General features: G+C 44.2%; 1 protein-coding gene across 6 annotated transcripts in view; it reads left to right on the plus strand.

The window, feature by feature from the left end:
- The window catches only part of ARHGAP26 (Rho GTPase activating protein 26), a 474596-nt gene that overhangs the window by 441500 nt on the left and 6497 nt on the right, over positions 1–26599 (plus strand). For 3 of the 6 annotated variants that reach the window (XM_061423836.1, XM_061423839.1, XM_061423840.1), the window contains 2 exons: positions 11871–11981; positions 18047–18138. In XM_061423836.1, the coding sequence (XP_061279820.1) occupies positions 11871–11981; positions 18047–18138 (203 nt within the window). Of the gene's footprint in view, positions 1–11870; positions 12147–18046; positions 18139–26599 lie in introns of all 6 variants that reach the window. The other 3 variants (XM_061423834.1, XM_061423835.1, XM_061423837.1) reach the window with 2 other exon arrangements.

The raw sequence follows: 26599 nt of genomic DNA on the forward strand, positions 1-26599 counted from the left end.
AAAACTTCATTTTCAGAAAGATGTTTGCCATGTAATAGAAAAAAGGGCTCTCTGGTCATCCTTAGCCAATACATTTAGGTTTTGCATTCATGAAGAAGAGCATTCATATATTAGACCCCATGAATGAGCTGTAGTCAGTTACCTGTCCATTCTTCACTCACTGTAGCCAGAAGGAAGGGGGTCCTCTGATTGACTAGCCTGGATCACATGCCTGCCCCTGCAGTAGTATCGGTAGGACCCTGGACCCTCCTGTATTGCTTGAGGTCTAGAAGAACTTCTCCAAATGAACCAGAAGAAAAGGAGATGGAAAACTGGTGGACTCAAGTGAGTTGTAGTTACACATTCTACTCTAGTAGGGCAAGCAATGTATTCTACATGCAGTAGGTATTGGAGAGTTAATGAGTGGGAAACAGTGTTCATTGAACAACATTCAACAAGTTGTTATTAAGCTATGTGTTTAGGAGGTTTGTTTGGTTAGGATAGATTAGATAGAGTGGATTGAAATGGTAAAAGATAAAGAAACCAGGCTAGGGATTTTATAATAGTCAAGGTGGGAAGGCTTTGGTCTTCACCCTAGAAGCAGTGGGGAATCATTGAGTGTTTTATGTAAAGAAATGATATGATCAGACTTGCATTTTGAAATGATCACTAGAAATGGTTCTTTTGGGTTAAACATCTATATTGAAAATCTTTTTTTTTTTTTTTTTTATTGAAAATCTTGTTGACATTGTTAATTGGCTTCAGTTCAGTTCAGTTCAGTTGCTCAGTCGTGTCCGACTCTTTGCGACCCCATGAATCGCAGCATGCCAGGCCTCCCTGTCCATCACCATCTCCCGGAGTTCACTCAGATTCACGTCCATCGAGTCGGTGATGCCATCCAGCCATCTCATCCTCTGTTGTCCCCTTTTCCTGTTGGCTTAGTCACTCGTAAACTGTTCAGGGTAAATTTGGATCTACCTCAGATCTGAAAAATAGAAATTTCAATTTTGTGAGATTAGATTAATGGTATTTTTCTGTGTCTGTTTTCATTGACTTCTCAGTGGGTGTTTGGTTTTGGAGTATAAGAACTAGAGAATATAAAAATCATTTTCCTTCAGTTTGTTTTTGTTCACAGATGTTAAACCTCTTTTTTACCACTGGAAAGGGTGACTTTGCTGGAAAATCATTTAAAGTTTTTTCCAGTCAAGTCAATAAGCTCCCCAGAAGCAAATGAACAAGGGGTGAAAATCACCATGAAGCCGGTGAGATTGCATTTCTTCATTGCAGCCCGAGCCAGCCATTGTGGAAAGTGAGCGTGGTCAAAGGGAGAAAGTGGGTTTTGTGCATGGTCACATCTGTGAAGCAGGGCCAGGAGTGGAAAATATAAATGGAGTAGGAAGACATTTGAGGAGGTTAAAATCAGATCAGAGACAATTTTCCACAGGTTTAGACTAAAGAATAAACACTAGAATTTTAGGGAAGTCAGCTATTAGCTTAGGGGGCACAAGCAATGTCCAGTGGCCTTCACATTAAAGTCCATGTCTCCTTATCTCTCTGTTTCATGCGCCTTTCATGGTATCCGGACCAAGCTTTGTACCGTGTATTTTAATTTAATTGTCCTGGATATTATGTTCAACAGAAGTGCTTTTTCTGTTGCTGAGAATTGTGAACATAGCAAAATATTTTAGACTCCTTTTTCAAGGAATCCTCTTTCCCCAGGGTTACTGTTAAGCTGAAGTATCTTGGGCCACCTCTGCTAATTTTAGATATTCCTTTGTTTTCATCAGTGGGCATTTAGATTCTTATTAAGTCCTTTTACCTCCTTTTCCTCTCCCTAGTCCAAACAGGAAATATTCCCTGAAAGCCGACTGTATAGAAAGGGATACCAGATGGCCAATGACTTGAGGCAGTGTTGTTAACTTGTTGTCCAGCCAACTCAGAATGCAACATTGGAGATGTCCCCCTCCTGGGGGAAAGGAAGACACCGTTGATTTACTGTAATAACTTTACCTAAAAAAAAGGTCTCTAGAGCAGTCAACACAATTTCTCAGTGAGGACAGAGGATGGAAAATTTAGTCCTTGCATATGGAGGGGCACTCAGTAAATATTTGTTGCTTGTATTTGACTGAAAAAGAAAAGAAACAGTAAAAACAGTTGGGAACTGCCAACTGTATTATGCAACCTAAACCACGAATTGATGTAACAAAGACAAAATTGTCATTTTGCTCCTTTTAAGCATCCCTTCTCTAGAGAATAAAAGTAGCCATTTGTATGATTAGGGAGAGCATTTCTTCTATTAACATGTATTAACTTTTTGGTTTTAAATGTAACATATTAATTGTAGAAAATATGGAAAACATTTTAAAAGCACAAAGAATAAAAATCACCCAGAGAATGCTATTAATATGCTTACTGTCCTTAGGTATGTCTTAAGATAGATGTATACATATTTTTTATTATATAGAAGAGTGCATGAGACATATACAGCTTCACAAATTTATCTTCAGCAGCTGCCCCGCAAGTAAGAAGTACAATGTTGCTGGGACCCCAGAGGAACCCACAACTCACTTTCTCCTTCCCTCTAACAATCCTTTCCCTCTCTGTGGATAACTACTAGTCTGATGTTTGTTGTAATCAATTCCTTGTTTTTATTTGTATTTTAGCTCTTCAATACAAATTCTAGGGGGCTTCCCTGTTGGCTCGGACAGTAAAGAATCCACTTATAATGCAGGAGACCCAGGTTTGATCCCTGGTTCAAGAAGATCCCCTGGGAAAGGGAATGGCAATTGTTATTTGCAACAGTAAGGTCCCATGAAGTTACTGCAAACACTGGATTAGCAAATATCTAACTATTGCTCCTATAGGAAATACAGGATTAGGTTCCTACAGCCTCTGTTTACAATGTTTTTGTCAACTTATTAATCCATAACCTTGTTTTACATGGATTTCTATTTAAAGACACTTCATTTAGTATTACTATTGATTCATTAACCTTCAGCTCAGGACCAGCAGGGCTATAAGTTATGCCTGAATAAAGCTTATTAAGCACATGTTTTCTTTGTGAGGCATATCCCAGCCTTCTTGCACATAGAGACATTGAAGAGCTGGAACAGAAGGCAGAGCATCCCTTTATTCAACCTCAGCTGGGAATGTGCATCTTGGGTAACTGAAGGTTTTCATCACTCCATATGTATCCACAAATGACTATGAAAGCACCTTGAGTATTGATTCTGGACTTACAAATAAATTTTAGCAAATAGGCGAATTCGCAACTGCAGATCCACAAATGACTGACTTATTTAGCACATCCCCAAAATGCAACATTTTGTTTTATTATTTTGAGTCTGGCTTCTTTTGCTCAATAGTTTTAAAAGTCATTCCTGTGTAATAGCTGTAGTTTATTCGTTTATTTTCACTATAGTAGAATGAACAATTGTATTAATATACTAAAACTATTTCTGCATTCTACTTTTGCTCAACTTTTAGTTTGTTTTGGGGCTTCTCCAGTGAGTGGCTCAGCAGTAAAGTATCTGCCTGCAATGCCAGAGATGTGAGTTTGATCCCTGGGTTGGGAAGATCCCCTGGAGGAGGGCATAGCAACCCACTCCAGTATTCTTGCTGGGAATATCTCATGAACAGAGGAGCCTCGGGGATGGGGGGTAGGGAGCAGGGACCACAGTCCATGGGGTTACAGAGTTGGACATGACTGAAGCAGCTGAGCATGTTAGCTTGTTTCCAGCTTTTGTCTTTTACAGATAAACTGCTCAACACATTCTCATACATGTCTTTTGGTATACACATACGCACTGTGCTCTAGGGTATACATCTGGGAATGAATTGCTGAGTCACAGAGCGTGATAAATTATTCATTTTTGCTAAATAATACCAACCTGTTGTCTAAAGTGAGTAGAGCAGTTTACAGCCATCCTCCAACAACGTATAAGAATTCCAGTTATTCCACTTCTTATAAACACTTGGTATTTTCAGCATTTTGATGTTAGCTGTCTTAGTTGTTCTGGTAGGTGAGCAGGATCATCCCCTGTGGTTTTAATCTATGCTTCCTGCATTACGGAAAGTGTGAGCACCTTTCTTTTGCAATTTCTCTTCTGAAATCCCTGCCCAGATGTCTTGCCCATTTTCGACTTGGTTGTCTGCTTTTTCTTACTGATCGTGATCAGTAGGAGTTCTCTGTATAGTCTGGTATGTGCTCTTTTTTAATGTATTTATATGTTGTAGACCATCTTTTGCTGTCTTTTAACTTTGATACATAAAAGTTCTTATTTTAATATAGTCACATATATCGATACTTTGCTTTATGGTTAGTGCCTTTTATTCCCTATTAGATAAGTTTCAATCCCAAGTTCCCAGAATTATTCCCTGTTTTATTGTTTGCCTTTGGCATTTAGACCTATAATCCGCTAGGAAACCATCTGTTAGGAATTGGTCATATCATTTTTTCCGTATAGATATTTGATTATCCTAGCGCCTAGTGAAAGAGTGCTTTCCATTAGTATTATAAAGTAATATAGGCTCATGATTTAAAAGCTCAAAACAGTATAAACAAATGTAAAATTTTAAAAAGTGAATGTCCAGTCCATGCCTGTGGACTCAGTCCCCATTCTTAATCCCCTGAGGCAGTTACAGTTTCTTGCCTGTAAACTTTAAGACTAGTTTAAAGAACCCTAGCATTAGAATGGTGGCTTTAAAGCAAACTTAAGTTGTGCCTCAGGACAGGAGAAGATTGAATCTAGTGTCACTGTCACTTCAGTATCTTCATTATATAGAGAATGACGGTTGTATTGCACTCAGTTTAAGACAGTAAGGAGATACTTGGCTTTCTCTGCAACCACTTCAGTCTTATGAAATAGCAAATGTTACCTTATAGATCCTTTGAAGTGCTCCCAAAATGTTTCCGACTTTCCTTAAAAATAGTTTCATAAATTGTGAGGTTATTTAGTTGAAAGGAAGTAAATACATTTTAAGAACCAGTTCTGATGTAGCTAAAATGTGATTTTGAAAAAGATTGAGGGGCTTTAACAGGAAAGAATACTCCCCTTGGTAAGTACTGTGCAGCGTAGAGCACACTGTTCCATTTCCCCTGCTGGTCCTTTTTCTCTTGAGGGTTTTCCCCAGCATGGAGTAATTGAACTGAGATCATTGTCTTTTTACTTATATTTTACCATTGCATCTTTACTTACAATCCAGAGTTTTGCCATCTACCTCGTATTTCTTTATTATTCTATGTGAGAAGGTTCAAATGATTGGTTTCAGAGAGCCTTAAAGATAACAGATTCCCTATTCTAAGATTTTGGATTTTATTTAATCGCAGAATTGTATGTCTTTCCCAAAATACTCCTTCTGAATTTGACACTTGTTTGGAACTTTAGAAAAATAATTTTTTAAGCTAGAAAACAGAGCTGCTGCCCTGTAGACTAGTCAAGCTATCTTAAAAGCAAATTATTTAAAAACCATTTTAAAAGCAATTGCATATAATTGCTAAGGCCGTAAGGGGATTTCACCAGCCAGTCTCATTAAAATAAGAATCAGGACTCTGTTATTGTCTGAATAAAAATATGTATTAAATTATATTAGATGAAGGGGAAAAAAATCTGTAAATACTGTGCATACTTGTAAGAGTCAGAAAAGAATACAGAACAATGCTTGGGGGCTTGTGGTTTTCCTCTTGTAAAGTCGTTTAACAGATACTGAACATTCAGGACATAGACAAGATACATGTAAAGAATATGTTCAAATTTCCAACAAATAGAAATTGGTTTTTGTGTCTTCTGGGGCTTCCCAGGTGGTGGCTCAGTGGTAGAGAATCCACCTACGGGAGGAGGTGATGCAGTGCAGGAGACACAGGAAACATGGGTCCGATCTCTGGGGTGGAAACACCCTCTGGAGGAGAAATGGCAACCCACTCCAGTATTCTTGCCTGGAGAATCCCATGGACATGGGAGCCTGGCGGTCTACAGTCCATGGGGTTGCAAAGAGTCGGGCACGACTGAGCATCTGAGCACTTTGTATCATTTACTCTGATTCACCACTATCCAGTTTGCTGGTATTGCTTTTGACCTTGTTTTCCAACTGAAGTTTGACTTTCCTTCTGTTTTTATGGCACTTTAACTGAGGACATAAAGAGAGATTTCCCAAGGAAGAAATATTCCCTAATTTGGGATTAGATTAGATGGGACTTTACAAGTTTTCATGGGATTTTCCCTTGTTTCTCATTATAGGAGGAAAGAGAAAGAAATGCAGGCCTCCTGCCTTGAGTCTAATAGCACCATCTGCTCCAAGCCTAACGGGGAAGGCGGACTGCGGGAGTAGCAGTCCAGGCCTGAGATCCATTCTGCTCCAAGCCTAACGGGGAAGGGGGACTGCGGGAGCAGTCAGTCCAGGCCTGAGACCCATGACCCAGAGCTTGGCCTGTAGGTCACAAACCACTGCCTGGCAGAGAGATGTCAGTGTTGGTTTTGTGACCTCTCCCCAGTACGCTGCCAACAAGACACTCTTTGGCTCCCCTGTGTACCTCATCCCTCCAAGTCAGTCTTGTCTTTGAGGATCCTACACTAAACCAACCACCCCCCACTCCCCATCTCTCTTGGGTGAGCCACACCACATGGCCAGGGGTCCAGCACCCCCCAGGCTGCGGTAGTCTGGCTCTGTCCATCTGCCTGTCTCCTTTCCCACTTGTCCTTCTTGGCTGAATGCCCTTTAGAAAAGTAAACTTTGCTTCCAGATAGAAACAACACAGGAGAGGAATTATATTCATTTTTCTGGAAATGCTAGGAAAGAGAAGAGGCCAAGGTAACTTTGTGGACTGGGTGGGGGTGGTGGGGAAATCCACCTGATTCTTCAGATTGGTAATTCTCCGTGCTGGTGGGGCCATGGTGAGAGGGAAGGGGCAACCCCCATATACTATTTGGGGGAATGCAATTCAGTGTAAACTTTCTGCAAAGTTGTTTCCTAGGATGTATCAGGACCCTTAGAAAAGGCTCCTAGCCTTTGACCCATTAATTTAACTTCCAGGAATTTATACTAAAGAAACAACTGGAGACAAGCAGTGGTCTGCTACAAGAATGTGAATTGCAGCACTATTTTTTATGGCTGAGGGGGGATAATAGTTCGAATGTACACAATAAGAAAAGAGTTACATAAATCAGGCCATACCATACAGTAGACTCCCCTGTAGGTCTGAGAATACTCTGGGGGGTTGCAGAAAGGCCTTCAGGGGGTCATCTGCTAAGATTGTGGTTTTGAAATTGTTTTTCTATCCTAACATCAGTTGCTTTTTAGCCTCATTAATGAGGAAAGAGTTTTATGATTTGGGGAATATATCAAAGGTTACTTAATGACAACAGAAAATGCTTACATGAAAAAAAGAATGCTGCTATATATGTATTATTATCCACAACCCTCCCTCGCCCCAAGAAAAGTGAAGAAATTTGCCAAGTGATTATCAGTGGAATAAATTATGAATGATTTTACTGCTTTTCTTTTGATGTTTTTCATTTCTTCATCATCTATAATTTTGCATATCAGAATTAAAGAAGATCAGCTTTCTTATTAATGGTCAGCTAGCTGCTTATCTTGTACCAGCTCAGGATTTTCCACTCCTGTGCTTTGGAGCCACGAGAGGGTCTGCCACATCTGTGATCAAACTGGGAGCCTGCTGGGGCAGCCCTGTCCACAGCCCAGTAGACATGCCCTGGCTGGTGCATCAGATGCCCCATCAGTCAAGTGAGTCACCACAGAAGGGTGTCAAGCTGATGATATTGCCACACAACTGTACTTGAACTCTCAGCCACATCCCAGCATGATGCCAGGCCTTTGAGCCTTATCTTCCTAAACCATTATTTCTTCCCTGTCCAGTGAATGTCACAGGGACTGGCTGGGCTGTGTGACTCCTTTTGAGGACACCATGGATCAGCAAACTAAAGCTGATGCAAGTCTCCAGGTGAATCAAAACCAGACCAGCAAATGTTCCTTAAAGTTTAAGCTGTTGTTGGCTGTACTTGGGCCTTGATGTGGGGGCCTGGCAGGACCCCAAGAATATTTAGGGTGAAAAATGTGCTAGGGCATTCAGCTGGACTCTGAGGTTGTGAAGAGGCCTTCATGGATCAAGTGCTAAGAGTGTAGTTATAAAATTATTTTCTTCTAACCTAACATCAATTATTTGTTATCTTTGGCCTCATTAATGGGAATAGAGTTTGAGAAGTCAATATTGGCGATTTCAGAGCCAGTAATACCAAAGCTGGCCAGTTTTAGTTTGTTTTGTCTTAGGTTTTTTACCATTGCTGTTGTCACTTTAAGTAACCTATAGCCAGACACTTCTGTGGTCAGAGGTTAAGATTATACAAATAGTCTTTGGCCATTATCGTCATCCCTGTGCATCTTATTTTCCACCTATATGTTCTCTGGCTTGCATCAAAACTGATATATAATATGCTCTATATTTCTTGGAGGAACGTTCATATGTTTACGTCATTCTGTTGCTACAAGCATCAACCATTGTGGTATTTAAGAGTGTTCAGTAGTATTGTTGACATTTGGTTTTGTTAATGTGACTCTGGAGCACAAGCAAAGTATAATTTCAATCAGTTTAGCAATCACAGAAGTACTGTGGAATGTACATTTTATTGTTGTGCTAAAATGTAGTGGTAATAAGTTCTAAATTGGAGTTATTTTATAGCAAATAAATGTTATTGCTATAACTAAAATGCAAGCCGACAAATGAAAATCTGCTAGTTGTTAAAAAGCACAGTTAATAATACTACGGCAGTAGACATGGAGACTGAAGAGTAACTTCTTAGGATCAATGTGAATGTCCTGCATCGCAACCATTGTTGTTGTTCAGTCACCCAGTCGTGTCCGACTCACTCCAAGCCTCCCTGTCCGTCACCATGTCCTAGAGTTTGCCCAAGTTCATGTCCATTGCATCAGTGATGCCATCCAGCAATCTCATTCTCTGATGCCGTCTTCTCCTTCTGCCCTCAATCTTTCCCAGTTTCAGGGACTTTTCCAGTGAGTCATCTGTTCACATCAGATGACCAAAATACTGGAGCTTCACCATCAGTCCTTCCAGTGAATATTCAAGGTTGATCTTGCTTAAGATCAACCATAACCCCAGATAATTTCAGCCATGTACTAGGTCACCAAGCACCACTTAGATATCCAGGGTTGTGTTCATAGACTATGTTCCCAGCTATGCCTTTAGCCAAAGGAGTGATTCTTGGTACAGTTGAGGTAGGAAGCTGGAGGGATTTCCTGCTTATTGTTGTTTAGTTGCCGAATCATGTCCGGCTCTTTTGTGACCCCATGGACTGTAGCCTGCCAGGCTCCTCTATCCATGGGATTTCCCAGGCAAGCATACAGGAGTGTGTTGCCATTTCCTTCTCCAGGGGATCTTCCTGACCCAAGGATTGAACCTGCATCTCCTGCATTGGCAAGTGGATTCTTTACCACTGAGCCACCAGGGAAGCCCTTCCTATTTATAGAAGCCACTGAAATAAATAAATAAATAAAGTCTTAAGAACTTTTAAATTATCCTCTGCTGCCTACTAACCAAAGGAACAGATTAGTTCAGGCTTCTGGGCCTGGGTTGCTCTCATAAACCTCCAGACTGTCCCTGGTTGGAACCTGATTCCCAGGCTGGGCTGCAGTTGGAATAGCCAGGCCTTGCTCACTGGGTCATTACCTTGTTGGGGGGGTGGGTGGTTGTGGGAGGAGGACGAGGGAATGCAGGGCCTCTCTTAGCAGCTGCTCTGTGGATTAACTAAGGACTGACTACCCAGTGGAAATAAGGCAGCACTTCCTCCCAGGACCCAAGACAGAATCAAGTGTGGAAACAGGTATTAAACTATTCATAGAGTAACTGATCCCTTAACTAATTAAGTTACTTACTATCTTATATTATAGTTGTTTTTAAATTTGTCTCATCTCGTGAAATACACTGTATGCTTTGCAAGTCAGAGACCTTGGTAAATGCTGAATTGTATTCCATTTATTGTCTTGATCACGCTGCGTGTCCAATAAGTTAGTCATTGCTGGAATAATTGAGAAGAGAAGAGCCATACTCTTCGAATGTAATCTCTTCTACTATATGAATTCCATCTGCTGTATGAATCTACCAGACGGAAGACTGGAGGCAGGATTGAGTATTTTGTTGGGATTTACAATGTGTTGTGTCTCTTTGGGTCTGTCTGTTGCTGCATTCGCATTTTCCCTTGCAAATGTGGTAGGCATCTGAGGGAAACTCAGAAATCAGTGGTTCAGAAGGTTTCTAGTGGATCTGTAAAGAAGCTTGGCATGGCCTAGAGGACCAAAGCAAGTCCTGCCACCCAGAAGCAACGCACTGTGGCAGCAAGAGCCCTGTGCTCGGAGCCAGCAGATTGGGGTCGGAACCTCGGCCCTGACACTTAGAGCCTGAGTATCTTCAGGGAAGCCTCAAATTGGCCCAAGTTCCCACATCTGTGAAATGGGAATTATAATAATGCCTCGTGGCTAGATAGTTGGGTTAAAGGAGATTCATTAATTTAGTGAATAATTATGTATTGAAAACCTCTTAGGCACTATTTTAGAAGTTAGAGGTAGAACAGTAAACAAAACAAACAAAAATCCCTGCTCATAGAATTTATATTCTAGAAATACAGTACCCATAATGGCATTTACTAAATGTTTCATTCAGTTAGTCTGAGGATATTCAACGAACTCACGCAATGGGATTTTACTGTACACTTCTGTAGGAATTTATGTTACAACTGTAGATAATTAAGGCCATTATTGAGTCTCTTATCTGAGTTGAAGATATCTCATTAAGTAGGACGTTTATGTGTTCTTGCTAAATTCTGGAATGTTTAGACAGTGTGTTCCCTGGAATTGGATTCGTGCAGTGCTTGGGTCAGAAAGGCCAGCTGCCGTCCAGGGCTGCAGGTGGTGTGGCTGGTGATTTCTGCGTTGTTTTGGTGTTTGTGCTATCTGTGACTTAATGCGGTTTTACAGAGTTGCTAGATGTTTGTTTGTATAATTTGTGAAATAAGTCAAAAGGCTAGCATGACTACTTAAAAGCCACCAATCATGTTTTAGTGAGTGATTTCAACCTTTTCTGTCCAGTTTTTTGATCAGCCACCCATCAAAGAACAGATTGACAGATTTAAGCTTTCAGTTCATTTTTACATTGCCTTCCATCTGGGACTTTTGCTTTGAGCATCAAAATGCCCAAAATCCTTGAAAAGAGAAAGAATAAGCCTGGAAAGCAAACCTCCGAGGGACAGCTGGGTGCTGCACGCAGTTGTGTGCCCTCTCCTGGGAGGTGTGTGTGCAGACCCATCCTCCACCCGCCATCACTTTCCACAGTCCTTCTCTGGGTCTCCAATGGCACACAGCCCGTTTAGTTAAAAATGTAAACAGGAAATCATTTTCTGGTGGACTGGACTGTGTGGCCCAAAAAAAAAAAGGTCATTTTTGCTGAGACACAACTTTCGAAACACACAGTGCTAGAAGCTGGAGGCTGGTTATAAGCTAGCCCTGCCCCAGATGGAGGTCAGTGATAGGATGTGGGTGTGGGAACCCATGGATGTGGGTTCAGGGCATTTTTCACTGATGGCCAGAGGCACAACGGACACGACTGCGGAAGCTCCTATCACCTAGAAAGCAGTTGTTCTGCAGGCAAAGAGACATGTTGATACTCCGAGGAATTCCAGAGCGGGCATTACTTGGAAGACACGGGGGTCTGGTCTGGAGAAATGTGCCTTGGCGCTGAAGACTCGGTCTGGGTTCAGTGCCCCTCCAGTCTCTCCAGCTCCCTGTCGCTCGGCCTCCCCTGACCCTCCTGTGCTCCCGCTGTGGTTTCCCTGTGTGCTGATGAGTTTTTTGGTGGTTATGTCTTGCAGCCCCCCGAATCCAAGCCCAACTTCACCCCTCTCGCCATCTTGGCCCATGTTCTCGGCGCCATCCAGCCCTATGCCCACTTCATCCACGTCCAGCGACTCATCCCCCATCAGGTCTGTTGCAGGGTTTGTTTGCTTTTTTGTTGCTGCCGTTGTTCTCTCATCGGCTTGGTCCTCTCTTCATGCAGTGTTCAGCCTCCTCGTCAACTTTGTTCCCTGCCATCCAAACCTGCACTTGCTTTTTGACAGGCCAGAAGAAGCAGTTCGTGAAGATTCCAGGTAAAATTACGGATGATGATCACTCTGCTCCTGCTTATCCAAAGCTGGTCAGGGGTTCCAGCCTCAGAGACCAAAGCCGGGAGGGACCATTTGCATGAACCAGCATGGCATTTTTCATGCCCCTCTGAACCCTTCCTCCAGTTCCTGAATTTATCTGTGGTGCCTAGAGTTTGAGGAGAGAGTGCTTCTTGAAAGGGCTCCTGTTTACATTGCTCTCTGAATTAGGAGGCTCTCTGTGCTTTAGCATAACATAATTTCAAGGGGAACAGTGCTGAGACACGTGCCGGCCTTTTCTTCCCTCATTTTTATCAGGTAGCATCAAGAAACATTTATTTGTGGAGTTGGGTTTTTGGCCATGAATATTGATACCTAGATGATGAGACCCAGACCAGTTAGGAGAGAGACAAATATAATACAGAATAAATTGTTCCTTACCTTCCATGCAGTCCCAGGAACCCTAATGCTCCCAGCCTGTGTCTGTCTCCAGGTGTCATGAACCCTTAGCTCTTATGGGAACAGGTAACACCTCTTTCTGAGGGTTGACCTAATTGCTCCCTCCAAGGCCCAGGCTGTAGTTTTTCCCTGCTTTGATGACACACAGACTTAATTATTTGCATTTGAGTTCTTTGGAAAAAAGAAGCTGTTTAAATGCTACAAAACAATTCATGAGGATGCTGCAGCCCCAGCATGTGTGTGTCCTGCACTGATAGTCTCTGCTTTCAAACAGGCAAAACACAGAGCCCAGTTACAAGCTTCATCAGTACCTCAGCCCATGGCAGTGTTTTCTCATCCATCTTTTACTCATAGCTGGTTTTCTCCAAGGGGTAGGCCCAGCAGACAGGCTTAAATAATCAATAAAGCTGTGTCTCATTTAAAAAAAAAAAAAGAAACACCATGCTATTTATACACGTGTACATACATACATGGGTGCTCCCCAGCGGGCACAGTGGTAGAAGTCTGCCTGCCAGTGTGAGAGATGCGGGTTCAATCCCTGGGTCAGGAAGATCCCCTGCAGAAGGAAATGGCAACCCACTCCAGCATTCTTGCCTGGAAAATTCCATGGACAGAGGAGTCTGGCGGTCTACAGTCCATGGGGTGGCAAAGAGTTGGCCACAACTGAGTGCATGCACGCATACACCCACACACCCACACATATTACTTTATTCTCCTCCAGGCACTTCCATACCTATCATTTCATTGTATCTTCATGTGAGACTGAGAGAAGAAATGGCCTGAACCCTATTACAGAGAAAGAAAACTAAGGCACAGAGAAGTGGCTTATACATAGTCACATGACTCCTGAGGTCCAATCCAGAGCTCAGGGCTTCTTGCCCTCAACCAGCACTCTTTCTTCCAAATACATGGGTAGCCCCAAACTTGAGTTTTCATGCTTCCCAGCCCGATAGCCTGGCCTGCTTTTCTAGGTTTTATGTCTAGCTTTTTCCTTGAAAATGGGAAAAAGAGAGCTTTTCCCTATATCCTTTTATCCTCACCCTGGGAATAAGGTAAAAATTCAGATTATACTTTTCTTGACACTCAGATTATCTCCTAATTATTTCTTAGGTACATTCTGGGAGATGTTAACTGTCTAGGACACCAGATATATGGCTTGAATTGTTCTGGTTAGATCATTGATTGCCCCATGAAGACCTGAACCAGAGCCAAAATGTGGCTCCTTCATTCTGATCAAAAGAAAGTAAAATCTTCAGAACACTGGCCCTTGAATAGAATGGGTTCGGGGGCCTCCGGACAGTAGAATCATTCAGCTAAAAAAACCGAAATGTGCTCTGCTTTGACGGTTTTCATTTTTCTATATCTCTAAGCTTTGGGGCCCTACTGCCTGTCCAGTATCTCCACCTCTCCACTCCTGTCACCCAGAAATTTCCAGGTTTTACTCTTTTAGCTATTCCTTTTCCAAATATTTCCAGATTGGCAGAGGACAGTGGCGGCAGAATCTGCACATCCCACATGTCTGGGTTCATGGTTACTCAGGACTGTTCACTCTGGCCATTGTTGTAATGGCGCCATTTGGATGATGCTGTTGCACAACCCTGCAGGACGCTGCCGTTTTGAAATAGGCGAGACAGAGTAGGACTTACAATTGGCTATCACTGAGCTGACCATGTGTGCCAAAGTGAGCATGGATGGGGATAGCTGGGGAGCCAGCGAACAGAGGGCAAAAATCCCGTAATTGCTGTTGCAATATGCAGCCAAGAGGTGGGGGCATATACCCATTATTCAGGTCCAATGAACCATTCCCCCAAATCCACTTCCAGAACATGAAGTTTCAGATTTCCTTCCCTAGACAGAGCTTTTAAAAATAAAAACTTAATTAGACCTAATTAATGGGCCCATGAACTTCTATATAAACATCTTCTCTGGAAGAGGTTTGGTCCCCGCTCTTCAAAGCATTGCTTTGCTTGTTAGTTCAAGCTCAGGAATGGAGATGCCTTTCACAGCACAGCAGAGAAAGGGGACTGGAGGAGTGTTCCCTTTTCTTTCACTTGTACCCCTAGAAAAGCTCCCCACCCCAAATTCCTAACTTGGAATCACACAAGGGCTCCTGGAATTTAGGCCAAAATGATCAGACTGTTGCATCTCGCCAGTCTAGCTGAGCCCGCCTCCCTGGACAGTGCAGATAGTGGGTTGTCATTTTGCAGAGCTTGCAAGGGCAGTTGAGGGAAACTCCTCTGAGTGCTTTCCTGGCCCTGTGCCATGCTCAGAGGCGAAAATTAAAAATGAACTAGCAGAAGGTTCCAAGCTTGTTTGTGCCCTTGAAGGCCCCACTGAGGTCTGAAGGGCACCATCACAGAAGAGTCACAGGCACCCCAGGCTCTCTGTGTCCAGGGTAGAGGTGCTCTGCGGAGAACAGGGAGCAGAAGAACCAAAGCGGAGATCTTTTATTTCTTTAATCAGAGCCAAAGCCTACAAATAAAACCTGTGTGCCAACAGGATCTGTTTTGGTAGAAACCCTACCTAACGCAAACCACTCAGGACTTTTGATAAGGAGAGACTGTGACATGGGACTCTTTGGGACCCAGGCTAGCAAATTCTTACAAAGAGAAAACTTTCCCCAGCGTAGGGCTGCCAGATTTAGCAAATAAAATGAAGATTCCGAATATCCAGTTATATTTGAATTGTAAACCACAAATTTTTTTTAAGTATATCCTGTGCAATATTTGGGACATACACTAAAATAGTATTCCTCATTGATCTGAACTTCAGATTTAACTATCTGCCTTGTGTCTTATTTGCCAGCCCTCGTCCTGGGGGGCAGGAGTAGTTCCTTTTAGAAGCAGCCCTTGTATCATTTCTCCCATTCTTGGCGCATGTGCCGTGGAGGTAGGAGGAAGCCCTCTTGTAGACTGTCAGTCACCTCTTAATTTCAAACAAAAGCAAGATTCTCTCCTGACCTTTGTTCTTATATTTAATATGCTGCTTTATTGAATGTTATCGTTATTAAATCCCCCAAACCAGATATTAGTGGAAAATTTACTCCTCTTGAAAGACAGTCTTGGGCATCTGAGGTGTTCCCCCTGTTTCCTTCCTGCCAGACACCCTAGTTGATTTCCCTGGCTTGTCCCTGTTTTGTCCCATTCCTTGTATTTGAGGAGGTTAATGAGTAACCTCTATGAAAACCCAGCCAGAGAAGCCTTGCCTCAGATGATTTGTGCCTCACCTTTTATCTCCCCGTCCCTGGTCCCCATCTTCTCCCCCCACCTGCTCTGCCCCGTCCTCCAGGGACAACGAACCTGGTTCGTGGCCACTGCATTCTCCTTCCACGTTCATGTCATTGCAGGCTTCACTTGCCTGTCCGTACAGAATTTTGGTTAACACTTTTCACAAGCAGATGCTCTCTGTTCCCCATTCCATCAAAAGCAAACAACGACAAAATAAAACAATAAAACTTCAATCCCACATTGGCTGTTTGGCCCTTGGTGGTCAACACGTAGACTTGGTTTCGTTAGATTCACAGACTCTGCACCTTGTCCTGAACTTAATCCTAACACTAATGATAATTATGTAGGAGGAGCTGGTTTCCAGCTGGAGCTGATACATTCTAAAGGCTCTTCCTCCTTTCACTCCCAGCAAACCCACTTCATGTTCTCCCACTTGCCCAGTTTTCTCCCACCCAGTTATTATTTCCTGGTTACTAGAAGACCAGAGAAAACACCAGTAAACTGCACCTCAGCAACAAATTCTGAATAGCCATTTATCCGCACAACAGACCCATTACATCACCTTTCCTTCAATTTTCATGGAACCAAGACTAAAAGTTTTAAATGCCTGTCCATGGTATAGGTTTCCAAACATCCATGATGCCTCTTTCCCAGAGGGAAGTTGGACTTGGTGACCCAAGAGTAACAGTTCTGTAGTGATTGAAAGCGCCCTGCTCCTTCCGATCATGTCCAATTTACCTGAGACCATTCCTCTGTTAAGGAATGGAGGTTTAGCCTCCATGGGTCCTTGAAATGGAGGTTTAGCTTCCGTGGGTCCTTGAGGCCACTTGAAATGGAGGTTTAGCCTCCATGGGTCCTTGAGGCCCTCCATTAGCCAAATAAAGGTAAAGCAAATAATGTATATCTCTTGAATAATCGTTTAACCCAGAGGACTACTTGCTCTTTGACTACTCTACCCTGGAGCCCCTAAATATGCTTCCTCAGATAGCTTAGAAGAAGAGAGAGGTTGCTTTCAGCAAATGAAGAGCCAGCCTTTGACTGCTAAACATCCATTTTCTTATGACCTTTGAGAAGTCATAGATCCGTTGGAACTGGTTGGATATCAAAACAAAAATTGATTTAGCAGTGCTCGCAACTTGTACTCTAGAACATGGGCTCACAGTCTGTAGCCACTGGGTCAGATCCAGCCTGCCTCCCGTGTCTGATAAGTATAAAGTCTTGCTGGAGCATAGCCACACTCTTCCATGTACATCTTGTCTGTGGCTGCTTTCATGCTACAATGCAGAGCTGAGTAAAAGCAGCAGAGACCATATGGCCCATGAAGCCTAAAATGTTTACTGTCTAGCCATGTACAGAAGGAGTTTGCCAACCCCTGCTCTGGAAGAATGGTTCTTAGCCCTCGTTGCTCATGAGAGTCACTTGGTGAGCTTTATAAAAATACTGATGCTGATATCTGCACATCAGGGTGGAACCCAGACATCTGCATTTTTTGAACTGATTCTGATTCACGAGTGTCGGCACTCCTTGAATAAGAAAGGCACAAAAAACTGCCACAGTGTCCCTTCTCTCTTCTTCATCCCCACACACGTGTACACACGTATGCTGGTACACACACATACACACACACTCATACTTATGCCCACACCTTGTCTGCTCCCCGCCCTGCCCTGCCCTGGGGGTCCGGGAGTTCCAACTCTGGAATCCTGCTCCACCAGCCCCATGAGAAAGAAGTAACATCTGCAAGAGCTAACGTCAGCCCTGGGCCTGGAGCCCAGACCCATCTTTGCTTGAATTTCTCCTTTTCAACTCCTTGAGCATTGCGGCTTTTAGCAGGGTCTGCTGGGAGTGTCCTCAAGAGCAACTTGGAAGCTCTTTCCTGCCTTCACTTCCCTACTCCCCAGCTAGTCCTGCTCCCCATACGGGGCCCAGCCTGCCCTCCCAACTGTTCAGCTCTTGTGACTCCTGGGTCAAGTTTTGACTTGGCACAAGATGACCCGACAAGAAGAGTGGTTTTCCTGGGTCACGGCTATTCTCTGCCTATTTCTCGTTTTTACTCTGGTGACCTTTGTGACTTTCCTACCTCCTGTTTTGCCATCTGGCTGCCTTGTCAGGCTCTTCCCACAAGAGAGGGCTAGGCCGCTTGCAGGGAAGGGGAGGAAGAGAGATGAAATATCTTGCAGAAGGTTTTTTAAAAATGCTCATTAAACTGTTTTCCCCCAGCACACCATTCCGGAAGGCAAAAGCCTTGTATGCCTGCAAAGCAGAACACGACTCCGAGCTCTCATTCACAGCAGGGACAGTCTTCGATAATGGTGAGTTTTTCAAATAAATAACTGGAGTTGTCAAAGTTGCTTTCTACCTAAGGAAAATTTCCATAGAACAGGTAAGACTGAAAAGGACTGTGGTGGGAGGGGGTTGGGGGGTGTCTTTTCCCACAGTGGGAGAGCAGTGGCAGAACTCAAGGAGTTACTGTCAAGAGAGGATGAGTGGAGTCACCTCACGGTGACAGGGCAGTGTCATGGAGATGTCATGGGCATTGAATGCGATGGTCTATGCACAGGCTTTGAGCATCAGGGGGCTGGACAGAGCAGGGAGACAAAGCAGTGGAGAACAGGAATCCTGCAAGGGGGCAGAAGCTCTGGGTGGGGGGCTACGGCCGCAGGGTCTATGCCTGTCTTCTGGGGTTCCAGGGGATTCACTGTCCATGGCAGGTGAGGCCGGTTTCTGAGATGGTCTGGTAGGCTTGGGGCGTTGGGTGAGCTCAGGGCAAAAAAGCTGTGCTGCATCCCTTCTCGTCCTTCCCCTGTTGCCAGGAGCAGGAAGTTGACCCCAGAGTCAAACCACCCTGCCAAGCGCCAGCTGTCCTGCACGGGCATTCCTGCAGGAAAATGGATTCAGGCCCCTGCCCCAAGGGCCTCCGGCTTACTTGATGCAACATTTCCTGGTTCCATTTGTTTGTATTCCTCCCTCAAAAAAAAAGGGAATATTTTTAAAAATGAAAATTGATGGAGTTGATGTCCCAGTGTGTCATAACTTATTATTGGCCTTGAGAGAAAAATCAGGATTCTGGGGAAAGGCCCAAGTTTCTGTTGTGGATGAGGTGTCCCCAGATGTAGTTCTCCTTGGGGGTTAATCCCTCTAGATGCCTGGGTGAAAGGGTCTGTTTGTTTTGCTCAAAGGAGGAAGCAAAAACCAGCTGCCTGGTTTCAGGAACTGGACATGCTCTGGGCCTCCCTCCTTGACCTCAGGTGGGGCAGGGGCAGAGTTCCCTGGCAGGGGTGAGTGAACACTGCCCCGTGCTCCTTCCCCGTCCTGGCCGCACAGTCCTGCCTAGAGCTGGACCACACCTCCTACCACCTGCCAGAGTCCTGGAAACGTGGGACTGCCAGGGCTCCTGTGCAGCACTGGACAGCCTGAACCACTGTAGCACAATCCCTGGCTTGACCACTTGATTCTGTGTGGCCTCAAGCAGTGACTTAACCTCTCTGTGCCTCAGTCCTCTCTGTCATAGAAAGAGAACAGATGGACGTGAGAGAAGATTGAGATAGTGTGCATGACATGTTTAAAGTAGTACTCAACACACACTAAGCTCTCAGCGTCTTGCTGTTGTTATGATCATCATCATTTCACTACGTCTGTTTTAGAAAAAGACCCTGATGCTCTTATCATTCACAATGACAGTTTTCCTTCTCAGCTGCTAATACAACCCAGCTCTGGCTTGCTCAGCTGGGCAGTAGGCATTGCACCTCAACACCCCGGATCCTGGCTCTCTGTAAGGGCCTTGAGGTCCCAGCCAGAGCAGAGATGGGCTCCTGGGGACCAGCCTTGAGTGCATCCATATGCAAGGGGGCTTCGCCACTGTGTGGCCAGCCCCTGCCTTCAGCACGGCAGAAATAATAATCAGGCTTGAGTAGATAAAATGGGAAACAGGTCACAGAGCACCTGGGGAATTCCCAGGTCACACTTGGTGGCCCTTGATCTGAGCCTGCAGGGCGGGGGGTGAGCCCACAGCACCTCATGTATGGTTCTCAAAGTCTTCAGGGCACTGTCCTTAAACCTTTGCTCTATTAACTTTCATTTGGGTTCTTTAAAAATCAAGGTGTATGTACAGCAAGCCAAGCCACCTCTCCTGTCAGCAGCTGGAGCTTTTAGATCCTGGCACACCTGAAGATGAAGTGAGTCCACTGAAGGTTGTCTAACGCCATGTCCTTGGCGAGTATCCCTTGTGAATAGGCCCATGTGCAGGGGCATCACAGCCCAGCCAGGACATGACACGGTTTTCATGGCAGACAAATCAGTGGGCTGCATGCACGAGCTCTGGTGCTATGCTGTCTGCAGGGAAGGGGCTTCTGTACATACATGAGCAAGCTTTGAGAGGTCCCCCCATCTGGCAGTAAATCCAGAGCTTAAAGGTGTGTCTTCTAAACCACAGTTCACTACAGCATCATGATGGACAAGGGGCTGCTGTGTTCCTATCAGCTATTCACTCTGACAACAAAGAGGACCCCTGATCCCAGGGCAAAGTGGGTTTAAGCTCACAAAAGGTCTATGTAAGTGTGTGTCTTGTTTGGGATGCCTCTTCCTGAGTTCAGCCTTCTTCCATTTTTTTTAGACAACTTTATTGAGGTAGTCTAGCCAAGGCTATGGTTTTTCCACTGGTCATGTATAGACGTGAGAGTTGGACTGTGAAGAAAGCTGAGCGCTGAAGAATTGATGCTTTTGAACTATGGTGTTGCAGAAGGCTCTTGAGAGTTCCTTGGACTGCAAGGAGATCCAACCAGTCCATTCTAAAGGAGATCAGTCCTGGGTGTTCTTTGGAAGGAATGATGCTAAAGCTGAAACTCCAATACTTTGGCCACCTCATGCGAAGAGTTGACTCATTGGAAAAGACCCTGATGCTGGGAGGGATTGTGGGCAGGAGGAGAAGGGGATGACAGAGGATGAGATGGCTGGATGGCATCACTGACTCGATGGATATGAGTTTTGAGTGAACTCTGGGAGTTGGTGATGGACAGGGAGGCCTGGTGTGCTGCAATTCATGGGGTCACAAAGAGTTGGACACGACTGAGTGACTGAACTGAACTGATTGAGGTAGCCATATACCATGTAATTTACCCATTTAAAATGTACATTTCAGTGGGTTTTAGTATATTTAGAGTTGTGCAACCATCACCATTATCTCATTCCACAATATCTTCATCACCCCCAAAGAAACCCTGCTCCCTTTAGCAGTCATGCCCCATTTATCCCAAGCCTGCTCCATCCCACCTAGATATCTGCTCATCTGCTTTCTGGCACTATAAATTTACCTGCTCTGGATGTTTCATGTAAATGGAATTATACAATACAGGGTCTTTGTAACTGACTTCTTTCACTTTGCATTATAGTTTCAACATCATCCATGTTGTAGTATGCCTCAGAACTCCATTCCTTTTTATGGATATACTACATTTTGTTTATCCATTTATCCATTGATTGAAATTTTGATTATTTCTACTTTTTGGCTCTTTTTATGAGTAATGCTGCTATACCACGGCATGGGCCTGCTGGGTCACGTGGTAACTCTACGTTTAACTGTTGAAGGAGCTGCCCAACTGATTTCCAGCAGGGTTATACAATTTGGCATTCCCCCCTTCTTTAGTTTTTAAGTCTCCTTTTTGAAGTAGTTTAACTAGCCAACTGAAAAAAGAAATAATACTTGATTTTTAACTGCCAAGTCCTTCCCTTCCCAGCAGATTCTGTGACTGCTTTTGCCCCTCAACTTAGTAATCATCTTGACCCCACAAGGGCCAGTGATAGCAAGAGAGAGGCAGAGTACTTACTGGGCCTTCCTGTGGTCTCTGGGGATCACAACAGCATTACTGACACTAGTTTCTTTTTAACCAGCAATGCCAGTGACCTTTCCAATTCCCTGAAAGGCAGAAGACCACATTAAGCCTTAAAGACAACACCTCTCAGTGTTTACTGAGCTGCAGTCAAAGAAGGATCTGACAAAATGTCGATCTAGTTTTTAATCTAGTTGGTTGGTAATGTTTTCTGACTTTAAATTTTTAAAAAATGCTATTTAGACCCTACTTGCTCCATCCCTTTGGCTCTTTAGGAAAAAAGTGGACATTAAAGAAAAGAACTATTCAGAGAGATTTTTTTCCTTGTTCTCTCGCTCAGCAATTTGTTGCTGAAGATCCTAGGTAAGGCCTTAGCAGCGTGAGTTGTATGCTCTGTAGCTGTCAGGTTAAATCATCAGATCAATCAGAAGGAACTTTTCTAATGACAGAGTTAGTGAGTGAGTGAGTGTGTGCGTGTGTGTGTGTGTCTTGTCTTTCTCAGAATCAAGAAGAAAAGAGGAGGAAGAGGGAGGGGCTCCTTGAGGGGAAAGTCGGTTGTTCCTAATGATTAATCTCCAAGCTTCTGGATTCCAGGGGCCCCCTGTGAATCTGGCGAGGATGCTCAGTCAGCTCTTGGACTTTGTGCAGTGGGTAATGGCTGCTCAATACTCGGAAATAACTCCAGTGTCAGTGCTGGCCAGTCTTACTAGGAAACTGTGCTTTCACCAAGAGCACCTCAGACTGGAAAGAGAAATAACTGGTGTTCCCAGGAACATTAGTCATCTAGAAGCAGTGCGATTACTGATACCTGGAAAATTCGTATGGCATTCACTAAAATTGGGTTCTTGGGAAGCTCTTTATCCAAATGTGAGATGGGCCGGATCCTTCCTTCCTGGGGTACAAGGTGCAGTGTTGAGTGCAGGCAGGGCCGCCCCAGATTTCCTCTGCTGATAAAGGGCATCTCAGGCAGTGGGGTTCCCAGCGAATTTCTCAGTGGAGTCTTAGCCTCCCCAGCCTCTCCATGTCTCCCTCAGGCATTTCTACCAGCTGCCTAACTGGTCTTACTGCATCTACTCCTGCCCCACAACCCAGGCGCTACACAGCAGCCAGATGATCGTTTAAAATTGGAAGTCACATCATGTTGTTCTCCTGCTTCTGGTAGCCTCGTGTTGTTCTTAGAATTATCGATGAGGTCCTTCAGGTCCCACCCCTGCCCTCTGGCCCCCTCTTCCCCTCCGTTGATACATAGCAGCCTCTGAGTCCTTTATGTTCTTAAATAGGGTCGGCAAACTATGACCTGCCAGTGAAATCCAGCCCACCGACTGTTTTTGTAAACAAGTCTTCCCTGGAACACAGCCACCCACGCCTTGTGTTTATATATTATCTATGGCACAACAGTGACAGATTTGAGTAGTTACACACTGATGATCTGGCTTTTAAGGAAAACTTACACAGCACTGTTCTGAAATCACAAGCTTCTCCCCATCTTGGGCCCTCTCACTTGGCATTACCCACTGCGTGGCCATCCACTTTGGATTATTTAGGTTTTAACTCTTCAAACTCTTGGCCACCCACCCATATCCTGATCTTAGTCTCGTTCTCCCCTCATCAGTTTACCTAAAATTACATGCTTGCTTACTGTAGATGGCCCCTCCTGTAGAGCAGTCTCTCTTCTTCTTCTGTACTGTGTGCAGAATGTGGCACGTAGTAGGTGCTAAAATAACATTTGTTAAACGAGTCCACTCATTCAACCACACGGGGGTCTGCACTCCTCCAGCCAGTGCTGCTTCCCCTTGGGGCAACCTGCTCTCAGGATCTCAGGCACACCGTTGCTCCTTGTCCATCGCGAGTGAAGGAGCCAAGAGAGCGTGAGTTGCCGGAGCAGGGGTGTATGATATGAATGTGGACTGAGCTGAGAGAGAGTAGTTGGCAGTAAGCACATCCATGTCAGCAGCAGCTTTTATTTGTTATGATGCCTGCTGGGCTGGAGAGCTGCCCAGGCAGCTCACTGCAACACCTTGTGTGTTTACATAGCATAGGGGACACTGGTACAGTTCAGAAGGTTGGATGTTGGTGTGATCGAACTCAACAAGTACTTACAAGCGTCTTCAGTGTCCGGGGAGCATGAGGCTAGGCCAAAGTGGTAGTACTTCAGGCCTCAGAGCCTGGGGTCAGATGTCCTGAGTTCAGATCCATCTCCATCATCTGCCAGCTTTGTAACTGGGACTAGAAGTTTAACTTCTCTGAGTCTTTGTTTCTCATTAGTAACATGAGGATAACAGCAGGAGCAACTCTATAGTCATAGTGAAGATGAAAAGAGGTCCTGCAGGGGAAGCACTTAACCAAGGCCCACCAGTTAGTCTTATTCTTATTCTCCATCATTCTTATTCTCAAGGATCATCTCTGGTTGGATAGGGATGTGATACAGTGGTAAAGGGCTCGGTTTCTGGGATCAAACAAATTGGGTTCAAATCCTGATTCTAACGAGGTGCCCCTGCATGAATCAGTTTACCTCTCTGAGCCTTAATTTTTTCTCAGCTATAAAGTAGGGGTAATAGTAGTACAAGGTAGGATCCTTAAGATTAAATGAGTCCGTCTCTGAGTCCATGGCTATTTCCCAGTCACCATTAGTAGGTGTTAGCTTCTTTCATTGTAGTTCCCCGGAGGAGAGTGAAGTATGTCGAGTGATAGAATACAAACTAAAATGCACTGAAAAACTAGTTAGGGAAAACAAGCTTAACACATTTGAACAGCATTAATAAGGCCTACGAATAATATGCGGTATGTATGATGAGCATTCCAGGAGCCTGGGGGAGGGAGGGAGCAGGTAGATGGCATTCCATGAGGATATTTATGGAGGAGGTGGGGCTTCAGCTGAGCCTTGATGTGCGAGGAAGGGAAACAAAAGATGACAGAAAGCTGGGGGTTCTGGGGCTGCCTCTTTTCTTCGTCAGTTCTACCACTTCGTTGCAGGGGCATTTTGGCACAGAGAAGTCATAACTTTCTGTGAATGAGTTAAAATGCAGATCCCTGGGCTCCCTCCTCGAGATTCTGCTATAACCCATGTGCCACGAGGCCTAGGAATCTGCAGCTTTAATAACTGTGCAAGTGGTTCTGTTGCACCTGGTCTGGTGCCATGCCTTAGTGAATCCTAACTTGCTGACTCCACTGTGTCAGCAGTCTGACCCAAAGGCTGCGTCATCCTCTGCCACCCCCCATGGCATTTCTCTCATTCTTTAGTTTGGAGTGCCTCCTTTGTCCCCTCTGATTCTTCCCTTATTCTGCAAATTCCATTTCTAATGTTTGCACACATTACCATCTCTGAGCTGTGTTTGAACACAGGAACAGAGAAAGTCTGAAAGAGATGGACTCAGTGCCTCCAGTAGAACAGCAACTCAGCGAGGAGCTTTGCTATTAAATAGGAGGTGTCTTTTTCGGGTTTTTAATTTGTGTGTTGATTTATTCTTTCTAGGTCTTTAGTTTATGGGAGTGAGTTTGATGTGTTTGGTTTGGGTTCTGAACATTTGAAATTTCCCCCAGCTTAGGTCGTTGTTGAGACCAGGTTGTTGAGACTCAAGTTTGACCAGGAAAGTCCTGCTGACCAGTCCAAATTACTGGTCAAATGATGCAGGCTCCCCTACTGACTCACCTATGCTGAGCATTTACTGTGCTTTCTCCATGTTGGCTCCTGAACCTCCAAGAGAGTCCACTGAGGGGAAGAGAGTTTTGTTTTGTTTTGTTTTGTTTTTTTTAATCACCACTTGATAGGTTGAAGAAACTGAAGTAATCTTGACAATGTCAGCTGGATAGATGGGCAGGAGGCTGGGGTGTTTGGGTGCTAGCGTTTCAGTGGTGGGCTGAGAGAGCTTGGTCATTGGAGAGACTGCATTGCATTTAAGCTATGTTGTATTCTTCCATGGAACTTCTCTCCCAGACTCCTCCTTGTGTGGTATCATGAATCCAAAGTACCCTTGCTACTTGGATCTATTCCTAGAGAAACAAAAGCATGCAAACATGTTGGAGGCCAGCTCATAGGTGTTTGACCTTGTCTTTTCCTATAGAAGCCTTCAAAATCTAGCCAAGGTTGACACTAATCTTCGGTAAGCCTCAGTGGCGATCCTGCTGCTGCTTCTCCATTTAGTCTCTTTGGTCTCTGTTCTTCCTTCTTTCCCTACAGACCAAAACTAGAGTTGTATTGTAGTGTTGAGGGTGGAAATGATTTTCTAAAATGAACTCAGGAAGTCATTCAATTAGCCTAGGAAGGGAATGGGGGGAATTCATTCTCTCCAAACAATCTTGGAAAGATTGGTCTTTTCCTAAAATGTTAGGAGCAAATGTCCTGCCTCACCCAAGAGTGGTTTGTATATTCCCAGTTCACAAACATGAACAGCCCCCTCTCCCAAGTCCATGATCCCTTCTTTCTCCTTTCCTGCTGTTGACTGCTTTGCAGACTCAGCTGGATTGTGTGTGTAATTTTTACAGTGTCACAGTGGTTTCCATGGAGATGGATTGTCATATTACAGAACATTGGGTATGTAGTCTTTGGATATGGAAAAATCAAAGAGGTAAAAATTTTCTAAATTGCAATAGAGAGGGAGAGGACAGCTCTCAGACTCGTATATAGGAAAGAGGAAACAGGAGAGAAAACTAAGGAGAGGGTATGGTTGGAAATGAGAGAGGGCCATTCAAAGACTATAAGATACTTTTTAAAAATGCAGAGGGAATTTGCAAGGAAATTGGAAGCAGAGGGTCAGGATTTGAAGGGAGGTAAAATGATTAGGAGCTAGATATCTTTAAGGACTAGTTCTCAGCAGTCCTCCATGGGTACTTTGGTACATAGTCAGCACTGGGTGGGTAGATGAGCACATAGATGGATGGATACCTAGGTAAAAATAGAGAGGGAATATCATGACTGTGACCTCTAGCCTAAAAAATTGAAATGTTACTT

This window comes from Bos javanicus, chromosome 7, assembly GCF_032452875.1.
Source record: "Bos javanicus breed banteng chromosome 7, ARS-OSU_banteng_1.0, whole genome shotgun sequence".
In the NCBI taxonomy this organism is placed as follows: Eukaryota; Metazoa; Chordata; class Mammalia; order Artiodactyla; family Bovidae; genus Bos; species Bos javanicus.